Source organism: Cydia fagiglandana, chromosome 2 (genome assembly GCF_963556715.1).
Source record: "Cydia fagiglandana chromosome 2, ilCydFagi1.1, whole genome shotgun sequence".
NCBI lineage: Eukaryota > Metazoa > Arthropoda > Insecta > Lepidoptera > Tortricidae > Cydia > Cydia fagiglandana.
In genome coordinates, this window is record NC_085933.1 from 21,607,368 (window position 1) to 21,629,352 (window position 21,985).

General features: G+C 40.5%; 2 protein-coding genes across 3 annotated transcripts; one reads left to right on the forward strand and one right to left on the reverse strand.

The window, feature by feature from the left end:
* The first annotated feature begins 4 nt into the window (after nucleotides 1–4).
* Nucleotides 5–15,131, forward strand: LOC134678672 (homocysteine-responsive endoplasmic reticulum-resident ubiquitin-like domain member 2 protein). Of its 2 annotated transcripts, XR_010100225.1 has the most exons (6): nucleotides 5–373; nucleotides 5,850–6,283; nucleotides 7,647–7,868; nucleotides 8,358–8,589; nucleotides 11,155–12,220; nucleotides 12,336–15,131. XR_010100225.1 is itself a non-coding variant. In XM_063537322.1 (5 exons), exons 1-5 carry the CDS (start codon nucleotides 239–241, stop codon nucleotides 11,266–11,268), a joined length of 1,137 nt encoding a protein of 378 aa, XP_063393392.1. In that variant the 5' UTR covers nucleotides 5–238; the 3' UTR covers nucleotides 11,269–15,131. The 2 variants fall into 2 exon arrangements, 1 of the variants encoding a protein (XP_063393392.1); XM_063537322.1 differs by having other exon boundaries at nucleotides 11,155–15,131.
* LOC134678634 (TIMELESS-interacting protein) lies at nucleotides 15,049–21,730 on the reverse strand. Its single transcript, XM_063537283.1, has 6 exons — nucleotides 21,452–21,730; nucleotides 21,240–21,383; nucleotides 20,815–20,951; nucleotides 20,152–20,354; nucleotides 18,625–19,327; nucleotides 15,049–15,183 (listed from the first exon to the last, which is right to left on the reverse strand). Exons 1-6 carry the CDS (start codon nucleotides 21,591–21,593, stop codon nucleotides 15,148–15,150), a joined length of 1,365 nt encoding a protein of 454 aa, XP_063393353.1. The 5' UTR covers nucleotides 21,594–21,730; the 3' UTR covers nucleotides 15,049–15,147.
* Between the last annotated feature and the right edge of the window lie 255 nt (nucleotides 21,731–21,985).

The following is a 21,985-nucleotide window of genomic DNA, read 5'->3' on the forward strand; positions in this document are numbered from 1 at the left end:
AGGGCCCCCCGATATTGCGGAGTATTTATTTACATCAAAACCAATAAATTTGTTCATAACACTTCCGTTCAAGTGGCCCTTAAGATATAGAAATTGACTATCCTGTTGCGTCGCCAAAATTATTAGTTTTGTGAAGTGTACATCTAACGCAATTTTTTTTAGTGCAAGTATTTTTTGCTGTGATCATATCACGCGACGGTATATTATCTAACTAGCTGTCGTATTTGGATGATTGAAAATGATCCCCGACAACGTAACGCTAATTGTTAAGGCCCCAAATCAGCAAATCGAGGACCAGAATATTGAGTGCCAATCTTCGTGGACGGTGAAACAACTGAAGGGCCACCTCTCGGAGGTCTACCCTAGTAAACCGGTAAGATTTCCAATATTTTCATCAGAAAATTTTATCATTGCATTTTTTTGTTTTTGTAAAGTTTTTACTTAAGTATAAGGTGCAGGGGGCATTTTAGAGTGCAGGGTAATTTAAACTAATCAATATATCTTCCTTATGTTTTACTTACATTCATAACTAGGGTGCCATATACGTCCAGATAGCGAGTGAAAAAATATGCCAAATTTATTGGATTGTGAACAAAAAACACTTGTATACACAATTCGTCTTTAAATGTATTCAAATTTGAATCTTATTGATACCTGCATAAGTACCAAGAAATACATTATCATTTGATATTGTTGAATATATCTGTAATTATATGCGTGAAGGCCATGTTGTTATATAATTTCATTTATATTTCCTGCTATTTATGCAGTAAAACTACCTGTTATTATTTATTGATATTTTTAAAGTTATCTAAATACCTTTTAAGTATTTAAACAAGCAATCTAGCTTGGTCTTATCTTTGAGGTCTTATATTTTCCGAGCAAAGCTCGGTCTTCCAGATATTTTATTTAAATATTCTTTCGATTTAATTATACTGCTGCAAGCCATAATCAACATATTATGCAAACTCAAGCTGGATTGAACATGTATTAACACATTCAGTGCCAGCCCGAGCTACGCGCTACTTCTTGATATCAGTTTTGAATGCCATGCCTCTCATTGCGGCATAGTCAATTAGGCCATTTTGGCCATTTTTGAAGGGTTCTAGCGCCTTAAAAAACAAAAATATCAAAAAAAGCAAAACGGTCCGACACAGATATTGACAATATTAATTTGTGTTGAAAAAATCATTGCTCTAGCTTCAAAAACCACGAAGGAAAACGAGGAGTATGTTTGTATGGAGAAATGACCACTCCTGTTGGCTCTTAAGTTTTGGAGGAGGAAGCAGATGAGTACGGAGGAGTACGAAACCTCGATTTTTGAGATTTTTACATAGGTTTTTTCGCCTCGCACTAGTTTTAGGTGCCGCTTCCGTTAGCGAGACGGGTATATTTACCTAAAATATTTAAAACTCAGCTCCTGTTTCATCTTATAATCTATTCAACATGTAACCTTGTACCTTCACATTGTAAATAAAGATTACAACTGATGTCATTTTGCCGAAATAGACTATATCATTTGGATGTGGGTGTAGTAAGTGTACTAATACTAGTTAATATTTTTCTTAGAGTATTTAATAACTGGAGTTCTTTTTTCGTTGCTTCTATTTTGTTTTGATGTTTTATGCCAAAACCTTCTATAAGAGTACCTCTACTTAATTTGTATTGATAAATGATGTTCTACCCTAGCATGATCGGAAGTTGATGCTTAACAGGGGGACCAAAATAACAATTGTTGAAGCCACATATTCACTATAAACAGTTTTGTTTCTAAACATAGTTTATAAACAATGTTTCGTAATGAACCTACATCATCATCATAGGTCTTTTCGTCTATATCAGACGATTTATGGTGTAACACCGTTTTTGGTGGCTAAATAGACCGATGCGAGATTGACATGGTCTACCACAGGTCTGACAAGAGAAGTTTGCGGAAACCGGTACTGAGACACCTTGTCGTCGTCTTTGCCTCTTGTCAGCGAGTGCGGCGAACCAGGTCTCATCACAAAACTTGCGACCCTCCACAACACGTTTGCGCCATTCCGTCCGCTGCTCTGCGAGCTTCTCCCAGTCTTGGTGGTCTATATGGAAGGCAATCATGTCCCTCTTTGCGCAATCTTTAAAGCGAAGCAATGGCCTCCCAACGTTACGTTTTGCATTCGCAACCGCACCAAGAAGAACACGACGAGGTAGTCGAGAGGGTTCCATCCTGTGCACATGCCCTAGCCAACGCAAACGTCTCTGCTACCTACCTACCTACAAGACATTTTATATTCATCATCATAGGCCTTTTCGTCTATATCAGACGATTTATGGTGTAACACCGTTTTTGGTGGTAAATAGACCGATGCGAGATCGACATGGTCTACCACAGGTCTGACAAGAGAAGTTTGCGGAAACCGGTACTGAGACACCTTGTCGTCGTCTTTGCCTCTTGTCAGCAAGTGCGGCGAACCAGGTCTCATCACAAAACTTGCGACCCTCCACAACACGTTTGCGCCATTCCGTCCGCTGCTCTGCGAGCTTCTCCCAGTCTTGGTGGTCTATGTGGAAGGCAATCATGTCCCTCTTTGCGCAATCTTTAAAGCGAAGCAATGGCCTCCCAACGTTACGTTTTGCATTCGCAACCGCACCAAGAAGAACACGACGAGGTAGTCGAGAGGGTTCCATCCTGTGCACATGCCCTAGCCAACGCAAACGTCTCTGCTTGAGAAACGCTGTTAGGCTAGGCAGCTGTGCAATTTCTAGAACCCTTTCGTTTGTCACCCTGCCATGATATTCCTAGGATCTTACGAAGGCAGCGCATGTAGAAAGAGTTAAAACGACGTTCTATTTTTGCATACGTCGTCCAGGTTTCAGCTCCGTACAAGAGTATGCTTAATATAGAAGCCTGAAAGACCAACATTTTGGTCTTTGTTGTGAGATGCTTGTTTTGCCATACTCGAGTACTAAGCCTCCCGAACGTGGTCGCCGCTTTGCCGATACGTATGTCGACCTCCGCATCAAGCGAGAGGTTGTTCGTTACGGTCGACCCTAGGTAGCAAAATCTGTCAACTACCTCTAACAGCGTGCCATTCAGTGAAATAGCTGGTGCCACAGAAGTACCTTGTGCTAGCACAACGGTCTTCCTCGTGTTAACGGACATGGCAAACAAGGAACACGCCTGTGAGAATCGACTCACCATTGACTGGAGCTCGCGTTCAGAGTTAGCAACGAAGGCTGCGTCGTCGGCATATAGGAGGCTGTCAACGAAAAGATCCTCGCGGTTTCTTTTGGACTTGAGGAGAGAGATGTTAAATATCTTTCCGTCGGCCCTCGTATGCAGATGGATACCCTGTTGGTTATCGCCGAAAGCGGCACGTAAAATAAGCGAAAAGTATATACCAAACAGGGTAGGAGCCAAGACGCAGCCCTGCCGCACTCCTCTGGAAACAGCAAACGGCTCTGATGACTTGCCATTAAAGACTACTGTGCCTTTCATATTATCGTGGAAGGATGCCACTAGCCTCAGAAGCTTAGGTGGACACCCAATGCTCTCGAGTGCTGTGTATAAGCCCTCCCGGCTGACCGTATCGAAGGCCTTGTTAAGGTCAACGAAAGCTATAACCAAGGGGGTCTTTTGTTCACGACACTTCTCCTGTATCTGGCGAAGTGTGAAAATCATGTCCACTGTGGAACGCTCGGAGCGGAAGCCACACTGTGACTCAGGGTAAACGCGTTCTGCAAGCCTTTGGAGTCTTGATAGGATGACTTGACCAAATAGCTTGCCAACAATGCTTAAAAGGGAGATGCCACGGTAGTTGTTGCATTCGCCGCGGTCACCCTTCCCCTTGTATAATGTGACGATGTTGGCATCACGCATATCTCCCGCTTCCCAGCATTTACACAGTAGATTGTACACGATTGGTCGCACGCATTCGAGTTTTAGTATTTCGGCTTGGGTGCCATCACCACCGGGACTCTTACCACGCTTAAGCTTATTGACAGCCTTGGAAAATTCCTCTACAGACGGTAGATCATCTAACTCAGTCTTAACATCCAATTTGGGCATGCTTCGATATGTGTTTTAAAATGTGTAGTATGTTTACATTTGTTAGAGTGTGAGAAGAAATAGTTAATTTTGATCGTCCAATAAGTAATTTTCTTACAATCTATGCCTATTGCCTACTTGCCCATATGTAGGTACATATACATATAATGTTTCTCATGCATATACACTACAACCATGCTATAACTATAACCATTATTTCATACCTGCTACCTTATCAGTAGCAATTATTTTCAAGTAGTTATTTGGGTCGCTGATAAGCATAGTTATTGTTTTAACGGCCAATCAAAATGCAGCAGTTTTTGTACTTGCTAGTTTTACGTAAATAAGTAAATGACACAAAAATAAATGGAATAAGTGTATTTATTGCATTTTATTATAAAAAACAATAAGTACATTCACATTACTAATTAACCTTACGGGTTAAGGAAAATGGATTTGTCACTATAATATCAGCCATACATAAATAAAACATAAGGAGAAAAAAAAACTACTTGAAAGCCTCACAAATCACAATGGTTTATTATGACACTTTTCATAAAACAAACAATGGAAACAAATAAACACTCATTGTGATTTAAGTTAACAGTCACACAAACTTGCCGTCAAAAACCCGCTCCCATACAATGTCTTCTTCTTCTTCTTCTACCTAGCGTTATCCCGGCCTTTGCCAGGGTCCGCTTTCCTACTTGCTTTCCTCCACTTTGCGCGATCCTGGGCGTCGTCTCGTGTGAGCCCGTTCACGCTCATATCTGCTTTCACGACATCGAGCCATCGCTTTTTTGGTCTGCCGCGGGGTCGGGGGCCGTCAAGGGCTAGGTTAAGGCATATGTTTCCTACGTAGTCAGCTGGCCTGCGGCAAACGTGGCCGAACCACCGGAGGCGACATTCTTGGAGCTTCTCCGCTACGTCACGGACTGCGAGGCTGCCACGGATGTACTCGTTACGGATGCGGTCAGCGCGCGTAACGCCGCACATCCATCGCAGCATCTTCATCTCAGTAACGCGAAGCTCCTGAACATGCCTTCCAAGAACCGGCCACGTCTCGGCGCCATAAAGTAGGACTGGACGGATAATGCACTTATACACTAGCCCTTTGAGTCTAAGCGGTATTCTGCGGTCGCAGATGACTCCTGTGACCTCCCGCCATTTAGACCAAGCCGCGCTGATTCGGGCTCGGATGTCGTGATCAATGATCCCGGACTCATGCAGTACTGATCCCAGGTACTTAAACTTGTCCGTTTTCACGGCAGGTTCGTTCCCTATGTTTATGGGAGTGGAATCCGTACTTCCGCAGGCCATGTATTCGGTCTTCGCGACATTTAGCTTCAGACCTCCGTTTTCTAGCGACCCCTTCCACTGGTCCGCTCCCATACAATGTAAGTTACCTAATTTAGAATGTTGTTTTAAAATGCGAATATAATTTCGATTGTACGGCATAAGGCCACCAGCTAGTTTTTTGTGACTCTTAATTCATTTTATTTAATTAAACCTTGTATGTACAGTCATCAGCAATAGTATCTTACACAACTAGGGCCGCAAAAATATATGACGCGCTCTTATTACGCTCCAAATAAGAACGTGTCACATATTTTTGCGGCCCTAGTTGTGTAAGATACTATTGCTGATGACTGTACACTGGAGTTCAAAAGTGCATGGAGATGTTTCGGCATTACAGTCTACATCTATCCATGCACTTTTGAACGCCACTGTACATAGAATAAGTTTTTCCTTCAAGCTAACTTTTGTTGGCTTTGTTGGCTAGAGTTGTATTGTATAACACCTTTATTTTTCTTTTCAGGGTGCAGATGAACAAAAAATCATATACTCAGGCCAGTTGTTAGAAGACAACACAGTGCTCAAAGATGTCCTACGAACATACGAAAGCCAGATAGCACACACTATGCACCTTGTGTGCACACCAAAAAGGAATATAGAACCTCCAGCACCCACTCCCGATGGACTTAGACAAAGGAATGTCGGTGACAGAGCAGAGCCTGTCCAAGTATCAAGGCCAGAGACAAGACAGAATGACCAGAACCATACAGTGGAAATGCAGAACTATTTGAGTTCCTTTGTCAACAATTATGGTCGGGTACCACCTTACCCGAACAACTACAACAACTTTGGTGGAAGGTTTCTGCCGGTGAATCCGAATGATCCCGCGTCATACGCCAATCATATGATGATGATGCAGCAAGCGTACTTGCAGTATATGCAGCAATATGCCAATATGTAAGTACTGTCGTACTATAGTACTAGCCCATCTGCAAGAGATCTCTATTCTCTATAGCAGGGGTCACCAAATGGCGGACCGCGATTAAAACACTCGTGTGATTCTATTATGAAACTCACTGCGTTCGTTTCATAAACCCACACTCGAGTTTTAATGCCTTTCATTATGAACAGTCACATAAACTACTATTGCTTGACATATTTAAATATTTCATAAGTTGTCACTAGAAAACCTCGAAATAGTTCGTAGGTGTGGGGTGGGGTGTGGGGAACGCGATAAGCTTGAAATCCTATTTACACATTAGTCATCGATTATTTTCTTTTCGCGTAATAGGTATACGCTATAGGTATATCTAGTACGGATAGAATGTATCTAGTACGAAAAAGTAATGGACTTGCACTCACTAAAAAAAAACGACCATAATCATCATTGCAGCGACATCTGTAGTTTACTTTCCATGACTCGGTCATTCTCATTACTCTAAATTCTAAAGAGATAGAATCTTTCCTAGTTAGCGCATTAGTGTAAGGCCTGAGTGGACGCTCGAAGCGGAGCGTTCGGCGGGGCGTGCAGCGTGGCGTCGGGCTCACAAGTGATTTGAGCAGCGTGCACTAAGGCCGCTCCTATACGTTTGCATTTGTTTAACATGCCCGCCGCACGCTCCGCCCCGCTGCACGCTCAACTCGAGCGTCCACTCAGGCCATACACTCAGAGTAATCCTTTGCAAAGCTAAAATTAAGGGAATTATGAAAACTATGCACACTTTTTCTAAAGATGCAATAATAGTACATTATTGTCGAGGCTCGGAAGTAGCTACTTGCAGGCTGAGGATTCGTTTTAAACGGACGACCTTGGGAGTCCGTTTAATTGAATCCGAAGCCAGCAAGTAGCCTTCCAGCCGAGTCATATATAGTGCTTTTCTCAAAAATGGTGCAAGAAATATAAATATCATTGAAATATTTTACAAAACCAACGTTCTTCACACACGGTATTCACAGAAAAAAGCCCTTGCCGCCTTTTTATTTTTTTAATAAAAAAATAGAAGTGTATTTTTCTGCCGAAAATACGCCAACCTATTTGAGACAACTAAATAGTCGCGGTACTAATCATCTGTTTGGCTGTTTAATGGGCCTGTGCCTTCATTTAATATGGCCATTTCAAATTTTAAAAAGTTTGGAACTCGACAAATAATGGAATTTGTATGCAACATTGCAGTCCCAAAAGCGAGACTGCAATGTTTTTAACTTTTTAATTTTTGAGTGACCATAAACTACGCGCTTCGCGACCTATTTTTTAGACGGCAAAGTCGAGTTTGCCGTCCATTTTTGAGAAAAATTAATATAATTAATCAATGACCCCCAGGTGGCAAGCGACCAACAACGCGGTCCCCGCTGCGCCGCCCGCGCCGGAGACCCCCGCCGCGCCCGAGCCCGCGCCGGCGCCCGAGGACGACGAGGCGCCCCGCGACTGGCTCGACCACCTGTACGCGGCGTCGCGCATCGCTATACTGTTCTCGCTGGTGTACCTGTACGGGAGCCCGGCGAGGCTGCTCCTTGTGCTGCTGTTGGCCGTGGCTGGCTACTTGTGAGTATAATACTGTTTGATAATAGCTGGAATACCTCGACCGCCTGTAGATTCGTGAAGCGGTCTCGTACATCGCCAGTGGCGTAGCGTAAACTAATGTAGCCGTGGGCGAAATCACATCTGCAAGGCCCTTTTCTTTGACTGCTGCGCCCGAACGGGCCTCGCCCAAGGCCCCCACTTCGCCCACGCCTAGCTACGCCACTATACATCACCATTGCAACGATGGTGTAGGTATGTACTTCCCTTGTAGCCCTGAAGGCCCCAAAGAACAATATTGCACCTCTCAAACCCTTCGCGATACCGAGGTTGGAACTTTGCATCGCCACCGAGTGACCTCAGTATATCTAAGTACTTTATGGTATACAGGCATGAGCCTGAGGTAGGTATACTGAAGTCAGTAGTCAGTACCAGTAGTGAGGGTAGTATGACCGTCGTATTATAAAAAACTATACTACTATAAAATATGAATGGATACTAATCTTTTTGCAGGCACCAAATCGGCTTCTTCAGAGACCTCCACGTCAATCAGCTACCCAGACCGCAGCCGGTCCCGCGCCCGGCCAACGTTGGGCTTGACCAAGTCCAAGCCCCGGCCAACCAAGCCCCAGCAGACCAAGCACCCGTCAACCAAGCTCCAGTCAATCAAGCTCCGGTCAACCAAGCTCCAGTGAATGAACCAGCTGCCCAAGTCAACGTTGAAGCTGTTAACGCTGTGCCGCAGGTAAAAATATACCCCATCATTCTTCTCTTCCTTGTATCCTCATGGCTGAGGGAGGTGACGAATGTGGACACTTTTCAACAGCACTCTCCAAGCCGCTCTGTCTTGGGCCCAGTGCATGCTAGCCTGCAATGTGGCGTTTGTCTCTGACGTTATTCTGTCCGCCCAACGCGTGGCCATACGTCCACCCCTACGCTTCCTTGCCATGCGGCCAGTAATAAGGAGCTTTTCCAGGTTATCTTGCCCTGTTCTGCTCAGGTGGCCGAAGAAACCACGTTTGGAGCAAACAGTGGAGAGCCTCGTTGTAATTAGACGTGCGCGCCGGTCGAAAAAAATCGGGCGGCGGCGCGCCACGAAAAAATCCACGGCGGCGGCGTAACGCCGGCGGCGTGGGATTTTCAACTTTTCAATATACGTATAATCAGAAACCAAGATTAACTCTTAAAACAACACGGGAAAAATCTCGAAAAAACTGTGTTACATCGTTTTTTTGGTTTATTGTAGAAATATCATGAAAAAAACATATGTCAGTATGTTGGTGGACGTTGCCAGGATCGGTATAAATAAAAAGATACGCCGCGTAATGAAAAGACGTTCAGTATTTTGGACGTTGCAGAGTATAGACAACCCTACTTTATGTGCATAAGGTTTTATTAGTCCATTTTATGTTTTTTAAAATAAATATAGAATAATTGCATTTTTTAATTAGAAATACACTTACTGATAATGTCAACTTATGTAATGAATTGAAGTAAAACCTATTATTTTTATATTTTTGGTATTTTATAGCTCGTAGGTGGTAAAATTTTACCAGTCATTGACATCATTTATTTAACATTAAATCAAACAGCGGGTTAACCTAGGAAGCAGTAACATCTAAGCAATGGTTTTTAAAATAATGCATGCACTTTTATCAAAAATTTCCAGCAAATATCTCAAATGAAATCGGGTCTGTATTTTGATGAAAACAAATCCACACATAAACAGGAAACAAACAAACACACTTTTTTATCTATTTGGTTCATTACGTAATACGGCAAGTAATGACTTTTTAAAATGTTTTGAAACACCTAACATCCCTCTATTTAATTTATTTACCACAAAAACTACCAGAAATTTTAATAATTTTACTGTTCGCATACTTGGCAACGTCTAACATATTGGACTTAACAAAAGTGCCGTGTTGTCGATTAAAATGGGCAAAATACTGGACATTACACATGTTTTACCCATAAATAAAAAACATTTTTATGTAAATCACATTGCCACGTAATAAACAGACCAGTTAGTAACCTATTATACGTTTTATTTTAACGCTGCTTAATACTGTCATATAAAAAATATAATGCAATATGGGTAAAATGTCAGTCTGTCGGATGCTTCCTTGCAAGTTCTGCGTTCTGTAGGACTTTGACAAAAAGATTATGTTCACACTAGTTCCCAATATTTTCTTATAAACTCATACTTAAAAATAACATATCATTCAAGTGTAAGTACGCTACCAGAGGAAAGTAACGCTATGCTTTAATATTTGGTGCAGAATTTTTTTCTTGGGATGTCCATTATAGTGGACGTTATCGATTTAAGTGTTAAAATAAATCAAGCAATGAATTTAAAAAAAACGGAACAGTCGGAACGCTAAAGCTAGGCACGTCGCATGCGCTTTATGTCCATTGATTTTAAATTTGTACTCTTGCGGGCTTTGTCTCGGCGCGAATTTTAAACTACCGGCGGCGGCGGCGGCGCGCTGACTCCTTATGGCGGCGGCGCGCACGTCTAGTTGTAATGTTAAGTTCATCGAGAATTGATGCATTTGTACGGCGTTCAGTCCATGAGATTATTCTTAGACCATAGCAAACATCTGTCAATTTTTGTCTTCTAGCTTTCTGTTTCCTTGGTAACGAAACATTACCTGGGGTGCGAAACTCCTGACTTCGGCCAAACTCGGCTCCGCTCGGCTCAGTATAACTCCCAGCAATTATTAGGGTTGACACAACTTGACGTCCCTTTGCGTGCACGACCACAGATAAAGATAATGGCTTGAATTTTGACAACCCTAAATAGCCGAAAGGGATAGCACCATTTATTAAAAAGGTACAGCATGACTCGATCCTGAACCGCTGTCAAACTTCGGTTTTTTAGGAAGTCTCCTTTCTGTACGGCAGTACTATTATTTATTCTGTGACATTACGAAACATTGTTTATAAACAAAACTGTTTATGTGAAGACGTGGCTTTAGGCTGGTATTCTACTTGTCGAATGTGCATCGAGTCTCACATTTTTTAAGCAAAATGTAAGACGCAAATACACGGTGGACAAAGATCTTGGACAAGTGGAATACCACCCTAAAGCGTAGCCACACTCGACGTAAAAACAAACTTTATTATGCTCTGGTTTCCTAGGATAGCGGTGCCGTCATATAGCGGCCGTCTCCATATTAAATAATACGGCTAAATATGGATGTCGTAGTATTTGTATGGAGACGGCCCCGCTATATGACGGCACCGCTATCCTAGGAAAACCGATCTTTAGTTACTATGAAAAGTAAACAATATTTTCTTTCTCCAGGTAAACCACGCCAGTGAAACCACCCCACCTGAAGACAACCAGCAATCGCTTTTAGCGGTAACATGGATGATATTCACCACATTCTTCGCCTCCTTAATACCAGATACCAACTAGTGTTTCGTGAAACTAGTGTGAATATATTTAAGATCGTCTGTAATTATGGGTTACATACGTTGAAATTGTAGTTTTTCGGCTGCCTTTATATATTATGAAATTTATGAAGGACTGAAAGCATTCAGTAGAAAAACTTGTTTCATATTTTCCAAATTTATCATGCATGTGATAAATATGACGTATGGGAAATTTGACAGATTGGATGATGTTGGCGCCATTTTTTTTAAAGTAATCGGCTTATTAGATATTACAGATCTATATACAATTATACGCATGCATGTGCAAAAGAGTTGCCATCGCGTATATGCACATTTCATAAGTGCGAAAAAGGCAAACTACAAATGGAAAAAGGAAACCACGTTTGATGGCTCCTCTACACGTTGGGCCAACGCCGGCCAATCCAAGGGACGCATTTATGCGTTAGAGGGAGCAAGTGATTTTGCTATCTCATTCTACCGCATGGCTGCGTCCCTTAGAGTGGCCGGCGTTGGCCCATCGTGTAGAGGAGCCATGAGCCTCATACGATCGCTAGCGGCCACTTTTACCAAAACGTGAAGTTAGCGGACTTGAAAATACGAAAATCTGTATTCAGGAGATATATCTGGGGATATTTCTGTATTCAAAATTTCCAATGACATTTAATTTGGTCGCACTTTTGATTTTTGTCAGGCAATCTTGTACATTGTAGCTCTGTGTAAGGTTACGGTGTGCCTTTGTCGATAAAAAGCCTCCTACAAGGCGTTGTAGAGTCGAAGACATTAACTAAAATATATTATGTATAGGTACATACAAGTACTAATATGCGAGTACAACCTAGAGAAATGAAGTCATTAAATTCGCAAAATTATACTTTTGAGACTATACTTTCCAGTCATTTCATGGTTATAATTCGTTGTGTTTACACGTAAAATGAGTCGATGATTCCGTATGTGCCGCTTGATTACACTTTTAAGTGCTAACCCTTTGCACGCCACGCTTTTCGTGCGCGTCGTGTCATTGTAAACGTGGTTGGAATGCACGAATATTGGCTGTAGGGTGCCCGTCAGTTGACATATTTAGCGGCCAAGGGGTTAAAGGCGGGCTTGCATGCCAGGAAAGAATAATAGATCGCAGAAGCGATTGAACCTCGCGATTTAGTCGCAGTAATAAATTTTTAGAGAAAGTAATATATGGGCCGTTTGAATTAAAGTTTAGGGTAAGTTCTGGTTGTTCAAATTCCTCGTACTGATATAAAACCAAATATTAAATGTGTATTATTTATCCTTTTCTAGTATTAGGTGGACTTGCCACTGTGGATTTATAATGTTGTTTTAATTTCAATAGTTACAGAATTCCGTTTTGAACTTTAATTGCATTGAAATAGAGTTCAAGTGACAAAAAATGCTTACTTATAAAAATAACTGTTCTAAATATGAACATATACTGCAAAACGTAATTCAAGACCAAAAAAAGTAAGAAATGTTGCCACTTTTTTACTAGCGCGTCTTGTATTTATGTACAAATAAATAAATAAAAGTACTTTTTTAAATAGTAGGAGTAAAATTACTAATGAATAAAATTATCTTAGCGTGATTATTTATCAAAAGGAATTTACAATTTTACAAACAAATTATTGCAATGGCAACATTGTCTCACTTTTTTTGGTCTTGAATTAAGTTTTACGGTATAGATCATTTCATTTCTTGCCATAAATATCTAGACACGCGGCAGCGTGTCAAGCCAAGTTCAAGCAAAGGAACTGGTAGGTATTATTCTCGGATTATTTGGCAGCCCATGAAACTTGGAACAGCAGTTGACAATTTGTCATTCAAATAACATAAAATAATGAGTTATACAACATCCTGTATGTTTAAAAAATATTGTATCTCCACAGTAGGTAAGTTGTTCGACGTAGGTTAAAATGTATTTAATGTGATGGAAAAAAAACATGAAATATTGAAAAAAAAAAATAGGGATTACCTATATAAAAAAATCTCTATAACGATTTGTATAGCGTTTTTAAGCCTGTGATTTTCGACCAGGAACACTTTTTGTTTGTTACACTTTTTAATCGGTGTTATTCTAACTACTTTGTGCACCATTCACATAATTAGTCTATATGCCAGTGATAAGAAAATACTTAGGATGTCATTCAGAGAAGGATCCACCCCACAAGGATTGGTCAAAAAATTGGACCATCTCTAAAATAAGATTTTTGGAATCTTTATGCTGAATCAATGCTCTAAGTAGTCTTAAGTAATCCTGTCGCAATGGGAATACTTTAGAATCTAAGCCTGTAAACCTGGTTTATAAACAACAATGTTTATAGTAAATAGGTACAGTCAGCAGCAGAAGTTGCTAAGCGGGCGAGGTGTTCAAAATGATCTTGACGCGACTTTATTGTTAAGAAAATAAGAGCGTGTCAAGGTAATTTTCAACACCTCGCCCACTTAGCAACTTCTGCTGCTGACTGTACATGGCTTTAGCAAACCAGTATGACCATAGGTACAGTGACCAAGCAACGTATTATAGTTCGTTTTTTAACTTTAGAAATAAGGTAAACAATCATGATGTCTTTTAATTGTAAACCACGTTTTAAAAATAACGGCAAATATTATGTAATAATTATGAATCTAATACGATCATTTATATTCTTCTGCTTTCGCAAGTAATAGTTAAGTACTGATTTTTAAAAAACGTTTTTCAATTAAAAGAAAAATCAAGATCGCTTACCTTCTTTCTAATGCTAAAAAAACGAACTATAGGAGCAAGTGAGGATATTTTTGGACACCCTTTCCTGATCAATGATGATTTGATGACGAAATGTGCTGATACCTATTTATTATTCCTCATGTTAAACTTAGGCATGGAAACGTTAATGTAAATTTTGTAATCATTGCTTAGTTACTTTTTTGCCCGGTAAGTTTTCAGTGTGTAAATAATGGATAGTTTTTTGTATAGCGGGTATATACTATACTGAGTAATTGAGTATAGCCACAAGTTTTGTTACAAAGTTAGATGGTCCATATCCTTTAAGAATTTGCATTGAATATTGCTGATTAAGCATTAGTTCTTTGATTTGGCAGTAAAATCCTTTCATACTGCCAAATCAAAGAACTAATACTTAAGGATATGGACATGGATAAGTTCTTATATGGGATATGGAGTGAAATGACAAGCCTACGTAAGTTTCAACAATAGCGAATATTCGCGAAACTCTGCGTAGGGGGCGGTGGCTACCACAACACATCATAATCTGGGGGTCTACCGCGAAACAAGAAAATCGAACTGTCGTAATCTAACCTCTCTATCACTTTTGCATATTCGAGCGAAAAAGAGGCAGATAACTAAAAAAAATTTCGATTTTCGCGTTTGCCGGTAGGCCCTTGTTAACAAACCGTTTGTCTGTGAAAACTTGTCAAAAACAGTTTAAGGCACAGTATATATAAGTTACTCTATGGTTTACCTACTGGCGCTAGTGCTGCACTCTGGCGGCAGAACATTGCAGTAATAGCCCCTATTGGTGAAAACATCCCCGAATGAAGTATACACACCAGTTACTTATAAAGCCAGTTATTTGTTAAAGATAGAAAAGGATAAAATCTAAATTGTAAATTAAAATTGTATATGTAGTAAGTATTTAATTAAGGCTTTTTAGCAATTTTCGGTGAAATAATATTTTAGATTTATTGGTGCATAATGTGTTGGCATACTCAGCACTAAAATTGTATAAAGTTTTATTAACATGGATACAAAGATGAGCATTTTGTAATTAAGATTTATGTGTATTTATTTGATATTACAGCAGGCATAGCGGATCGTTAGTACTGTGATATTCCATGGTTTGTTTAATTTTGAGCTAACAATAAATTTTTAAAACATAATTCTTTTGATTTTTATTTAGAAATCATCAGTGAAATCGACATCCATTAACTCCTCTGTCAATAGATCCAGAGGCGTAGCTAGAAGATATGGCGCCCGGGGCAGGCACCAAATTTGCGCCCCCCCCCCCCCTCCCAAACGAAATTAACTAACGAAAGGGTTACTTTTTTACTTATTAAAGTTAGTAACTTTTAACTGAGACAAATAAGTGTTTTTATTAGTACATCCGTGTCTAACAAGCTTACGACCCACCTGATGGTAAGAGGCCACCGCATCCTATGGACGTCTACATTCTAGAGGCGTTACATGCGCGTTGCCGACCATTTTAAAACTTATACACTTATTTTTTGGAGATCTCCTTAGACTTAAAGCTGGACTTCCGAGCAAAGCGGCTCTGACGCAACGGCCGCAGCGTCAGAGCCACTGCGTCAGTGTCGCAGCGTTAACTGACGCAGATTCGCTTCCGAGCGGCACGATCCGGCGACAGTCGCAGTTGTTATTCCATACGGTGCAGACTTGATATACTTATGATAAACCGATCAATTATGAAAATATTTGTAGAAGAAGAGGAGGATCACGATCTTTTCCTTCGTTACTTTTACAGTATGAAGCGAAGCCTACCCAACTCAATTTTCAAAAGTAGAATAGACGAAGGCACTTGTAGCATCTTGAAAAACAAAGCATTTAAACGAGAACGATGACAAATTCAGGAGCTCTTGTCGGTTTAATATTCATGTTTTAGATATTTTAAATACTGACATAGGCTCAAAACCACGTGCGATCGCAGCGACTGCGCGACAGTGCTTGCGCAGACGAAGCACGGCCGCTATCGCTGAACGATACTGACGCGGCGCCACTGTCGCTGCGATAGAGACGCTGCGCTCGGAAGTAAGTTCATACATTTCCATACTGCATAATACTATCGCTCTGTCGCCGCGTCAGTGTCGCTGCGTTAGTGTCGCCGGAGCCGCTTTGCTCGGAAGTCTACCTTTAAGGTTCAATATCGCTTGTGAGTAGACTATTCATAGGTACAGCGCGCCTTTGGGCTGATTTGAAGGGTCCAAGGTGGCATCCAGATGCTCCTGCCCAAAGGTGACAGCAGTACTCAATAAATGGGATCTGTCTACCCCAGAGTAAAGTATCGCCTCCCTTTATTGAGCACGCCGAGTTTTTTTGCATACGAGCGCAGGCTACCCAGCAAGGTGTCTACGATATTATTGGACGTCACTGATGAAGATGTCAACACCGAGGCTCCCAATACTCCCTGACATGGGAAGGCTTGTGCCTTGAAAAATGAGGTTTTCTTAGCGCTAAACGCGCAAAATTGAGTCTTGGTGGGATTGAATTGGACTAAATTGTCCCAATCCCACACCGAAACTCTGGATAGAATGCTCTTAATACCCGACACAGGTTTTTCATGACATTCTAGTATCACAGAACGAGCGATGTTAGCACGGCACGTCTTATACAGGGTGGTCCAAACCTTGACGTCCAAACATTTTTTTAAATTCCTCACGCTGTAGGCTATCAGAATATGTTAGCTGACGTTGCGTAGTTATCGCACTATGATGGCTTTTGTTATATAAAGCGCAGGTTCAACCTCATATGGAGTACTGTTCTCATCTCTGGTCTGGCGCCCCACAATACCAGCTCCTTCCTCTTGACTCCATCCAACGGCGGGCAGTTCGTATTGTCGGCGATCCCGAACTTACTGACGGCTTAGAACCTCTTAGCCTTCGGAGAGACGTTGGCTCTCTTTGCATGTTCTACCGTTTGTATAATGGGGAGTGCTCGGAAGAACTTTTTGATTTGGTGTCATCGTCTCGTTTCTATCACCGCACCTCCAGCCAAAGGAGCAAAGTTCATCCTCACTTCTTAGATACATGGCACACCAAGAATAAGCGGGCATCTCGCTCGTTTCTCCCCAGAACGTGCAGAATGTGGAATGACTTGCCTCCTGAGGTATTTCCTTTGCGCTACGACATGGGATACTTCAAGAAGCGGGTATTTAGGGTTCTCAAGAGTCGCCAGCGCTTAAGTGGCTCCTGTGATGTTTCCTTATGTCCATGGGCGACGATGACCGCTTCCCATCAGGTGGCTCGTCTGCTCATTTGCTGACTATTACATAAAAAAATGTTTTTTATTACTTTTAACTTTTGTTAAGAAATTCTGGGGTGAAGATTTAATTTATAAAAAAAAACTAAGTATTGAACTTTATTGAATGTTTCTTTTTATAACATAAACCTTGAAAAACGGCGCAGTTGCTAAAAAAACCGGGCAAGTGCGAGTCGGACTCGCGCACGAAGGGTTCCGTACCATAATGAAAAAAAAAAACGAAAAAAAAAAACGGTCACCCATCCAAGTACTGACCACTCCCGACGTTGCTTAACTTTGGTCAAAAATCACGTTTGTTGTATGGGAGCCCCATTTAAATCTTTATTTTATTCTGTTTTTAGTATTTGTTGTTATAGCGGCAACAGAAATACATCACCTGTGAAAATTTCAACTATCTAGCTATCACGGTTCGTGAGATACAGCCTGGTGACAGACGGACGGACGGACGGACAGCGAAGTCTTAGTAATAGGGTCCCGTTTTACCCTTTGGGTACGGAACCCTAAAAACACCTTGGCTGAGTTGGGAAAAAAAGACAAACTTTTACGTTCAAGCATGTCAAGCTTAGATGTTGCCCTTACCTAAATAAATAAAAAATACAAGCGATTTCAAGGACTTTTTAATATTTTAGAAACTGCTAGACCCTAAGTTTTTTTAAAAGGTCAAAAAAGGGATACTTAATAGTCCTAATTTTTCATAGTCGCCGGTCAAAGAAACTGAGGTGGAAAGCTTCCAAATTAGTAATTCATTAAAAATAGTCCTCTTTTGTTATTTCTACTATTATTTTATGGGGTCACTTCCCCATCGCTATTTCATGTTATCAGTGCAAATACCACGAACAATTATTCATCATCATAATTTAAGAGCATGGCTCTTGTCGGTGGAGTATGCGCCAGTTTTCGCGGTCCTCGGCCAGGCTAGGAGAGGAAGAGGAAAACCACGAGCAAGCTATATACAACAACTAAAAGCAAAAGCAAATGTCGTGTCTTACAGGGACCTAAAGAACAATTATTAGAAGACATAAAAGCAAAGCAAAGCTTCACCCCGGAATTTCTTAACAAAAGTTAAAAGTTAAACTCGTAAACTACGAAAAATCGGCTAACATACATGGGGTATATTCTGATAACCCACGACGACGATTCTAAAAAATTTTTTTGACGTCAAGGTTTGGACCATCCTGTATACAGGGTGGCTATAAAATAACTGCATTTCCGTTGCCAGGGAGGTTTTAGGATTATACTGAGCAAGTCACGAAAAAAAAATTTGGCTGTGTCCTACATTTTGACTGGTCCATTTTCTATGGGAGGTAATTTGCCCATTTTGGCGCCCCCCCCTTGGACGGCGCCCGGGGCACGTGCCCCCTCCAACCCCCCCCTAGTTACGCCTCTGAATAGATCACCATCTTTTTCCCCGTTTTCTGGTTCATTGATTATACTTGGAGGTATATCATTTTCTTTTACAATAATATTATCAGATACAACTTCTGTTATTTCAGAATTAGATTTATCTTTAGTGTTCATAGTATTGGATGAATTTATTTCAGTCACATCAGTTTCTATCTCCTTATTGTTTTCCATAGAGTCACAATTATCAGTAGTAACATCTGCAGAAATTCCAATTTGATCAGATTCTAAAGCTTCTTCAACTAAATTCTGCTTATCAGAATTATTTTCATCAGTATTTGCAACATCTTTTACAACTGGTATATGGACATCAACTACGATGGATTCATTTACTGCTAAAATGTTTTCATCATCAGAACTGTCACTGTCAATAACATTGGTCCTATAGTGTTTCTTTACCACAGTTTCAATGTCCATTTCATCATTGTTTTCTGTAACATCACTTTCTGTGTTAAGTTTTGTTCTTTCTCCAGTATTGACAGCAATATTATCTGTATTTGTTTCCTCGGTTCTTTCTGGAATGGTTTCAGTAGAAAGGTTAGCAATCTGGTTAGAATTATTAGATTGATTGAGTCTTGCTAGTCGCCTTTCCTCAGCGAGTCTCCTATTCCTTATCATTCGTTCCTTCTGTTCGTCACTAATGGATGGTGATGATGTTACTTTAGGTAACATAAGGGGTGACCTGTAAATAATGAAATAATAAAGAAATATAAGGATATACCTATTTGTTGCGTGTGTGTGCCTTTGAAGGCGGAATTCCACCAGTGTGCGGCACAAGCATATTCCGTACAAAAATGCTTGTGCCGCACACTGGTGGAATCCAGCCTTTAGATGCTATTCACTAAATGGCATGGCAGAATGGAAAGATTAAAGTTCAAAATAGAATAATGATGTATAATGACACATACTGTTTTCCCAGCGTTTACTTTTTGTCGTGTTGTTTAGGCTGGCCCCATCCTTGAATAATTAATTATAGTGATTGACCCCGCACTAAGTACATATATAGTTAGAATTAGAAGTTGGTTAGAAGGGACGGCCTTGAAAGGTAATTTTAAAAGGGCCAATCAGCTTTACCAAGAATTAATGATTGTTGAGTAACTTATAAGTTTTATTCAATGTTAATATAACATTATCATAAAGCCTCGTCTCCATATCGCGATCCATCGAGTTGGCTCGCGCAGCAGCCCAGTATCCATTGCGCGCGGCTGCCGCGCGAGCCAATGTTCGATGGTTTGCCGCGCGATATGGAGACAGGGCTTGAGGAATATTTCTTTTGTTTCTTAATGATGGCTTTAGGACTTGGGTAGTCATTTCCGTTCATTTTTAGCCTACATCCCTTATTAACTAAGCATTAGCAAAGGCGTCCATTTTGGCTTGAGCAAAAATACTTTTGTATGTCCCGATTGAGAAATACAACCTGCAGGTCGCATTTCTCAATGGATTCTCATTCAAATTAATTTTTTTAAGCTTATTGCGAGGTCTACAGCTCACAGAGCTACTAGTTACCTATGGTCAGACATTGGAGTATGCATCTCCTTCCTAGCCGACCCTGGTGCAGGTGTGGACCGTGCCAGCTCTATCTGTTGCTGCAGTAAGCGGTCAAACTCATCCTCTTCTTGTGGTGGAGCTGCCTCATCTCCGCTTGAATCCTGCTGTTGTACTGTTTCCTCAGACAGGAACTGGTCTGTACGGATTTTGTGGAGGTGGACCTAAAAAATGAGATTTATGGCATTGGTGCATTTAGAATGCCTGGATTATTTAATGTTATAATTTGTTGTTTATTTTCATGTTTGTCTGTCGAAACATAGGTTAGTGACATGACATACAGTTGTGGCTTTCTATCAGAGAAGGGTTCTTATACACATGGAGTATAAGGACCCTTTTTTGGTGATGCCTATCCTTGGTTGATCTCTATAAGGAAGTTAATATTTGACGAAAATAGAATTTATGGGTAAATATAAGTACACGGTGTAACATGAGGAAACCGAATAATTTTAACCATGCATTTCTGAGGTCAATTAGAAGTAAAAAATGTAATAGGAGTTTAGGTCAATTTCACCAAAAAAAAAATTTTTATGTTTTGTTTTTTCAATTTTTGTTTTTTCAAAGATTGTGCCAACACTGACCCATAAAAAAATTTCATCAGTGCTATTAAATTTTTGTACTTACCATGACTGGCCTCTTCTTCCCAAGAGTCTCAATCTTCTTGAGGCAGTCATCAAACTTGAACTTAGGGTACAGTCTGTAGGCCCAGTGTTCTAGTTTCTTGAGAATGAGATCTAAATCTTCTCTCTCATGGCCTTTTCCTGTGAAATACATGAAAATTTACTGCCAAAATTGTTTTCCTGTAGGCCAAGCACATCATTGGCGCGACAATATCTCGCCGCGAGATAGACTACCCGTCTTTTGTAACTGTATTAATTAAAGAGGGACGGGTAGTCTATCTCTCGGCGAGATACTGTCGCACCAATCATGTGCTAGCCCAGCTGGAGCTTTAACAAAACTTAAGCAAACAGACATCAACTGTTGTCTGTACATATATGAAATATAATTGTTAACTTATGGGACACTCTATATTACATTTAGGTACATACCTTTAAATTTGAAATCTTTGAAATGTTCAGGTAATATCTGTATTCCCCTTGGGCCGGTAAGCCTTGCCGGATTCAGAACAAAACGGGGATTCTTCACAGCCTTCTTAGCTTTGGCTGTGTGATCCACTACTCTTTTGTCTTCCTCTGTAAAAAAAAAAAAAATTTAAATAACACACGCTCACACAGGCAATCATAAAGAAAATTTTACTAACCAGCCTCATCTTCTTTTTCGCTGTTTTCATTACTGTCAGGGGACCGTGGTCTGTCATCCAGCTCGTCACCTTCGATGACTCGCTCAAGCTCTTGAGCTTCACCTGCCTCGTCCTCCAAGAACACATCCTCTAGCAGGGACATTATTCATACATGTACTTCAAATATACACTTTTTTACACATAACCTCTATGTCATAAAATTAACAAAGTCTTGAAAAATTTTGTACTCTTTGTAGCAATATAATATATTTATTTCTTTCTTTCTATTCTTTTCAATCCATGATGGTTTCATTGCATTTCCATTGTATTTATATTAACTTGACAGTGACAGTTTAAGATTTAGGCGGGAAAAGTTTCTTTTTATATCTCAATTTACGCAGTAAACAAATAATACTTAACATTTTTATATAAACTCAGTTAGGATTTTTTTAAAGCAGTTGAATTAGCAACTTTGGTTGGAAAATAATAAAGAATCCCATTATTTTACAAAGTAAATTAGAACCGGTCCTAGAGAGAGCTACATCATCATGTGTT

Excerpts from the sequence above, each read along its gene's own strand:
- LOC134678634 (XM_063537283.1), bottom strand. The coding sequence starts at position 21,593 with ATGTCCCTGCTAGAGGATGTGTTCTTGGAGGACGAGGCAGGTGAAGCT. Across the intron at positions 20,355-20,814 it reads GGAAGAAGAGGCCAGTCATG|GTCCACCTCCACAAAATCCG; the intron begins GTAAGTACAAAA and ends CTCATTTTTTAG. Across the intron at positions 19,328-20,151 it reads ACTCCAATGTCTGACCATAG|GTCACCCCTTATGTTACCTA; the intron begins GTAACTAGTAGC and ends CATTATTTACAG.
- LOC134678672 (XM_063537322.1), top strand. The coding sequence starts at position 239 with ATGATCCCCGACAACGTAACGCTAATTGTTAAGGCCCCAAATCAGCAA. Across the intron at positions 6,284-7,646 it reads ATGCAGCAATATGCCAATAT|GTGGCAAGCGACCAACAACG; the intron begins GTAAGTACTGTC and ends AATGACCCCCAG. Across the intron at positions 8,590-11,154 it reads CTGTTAACGCTGTGCCGCAG|GTAAACCACGCCAGTGAAAC; the intron begins GTAAAAATATAC and ends TTCTTTCTCCAG.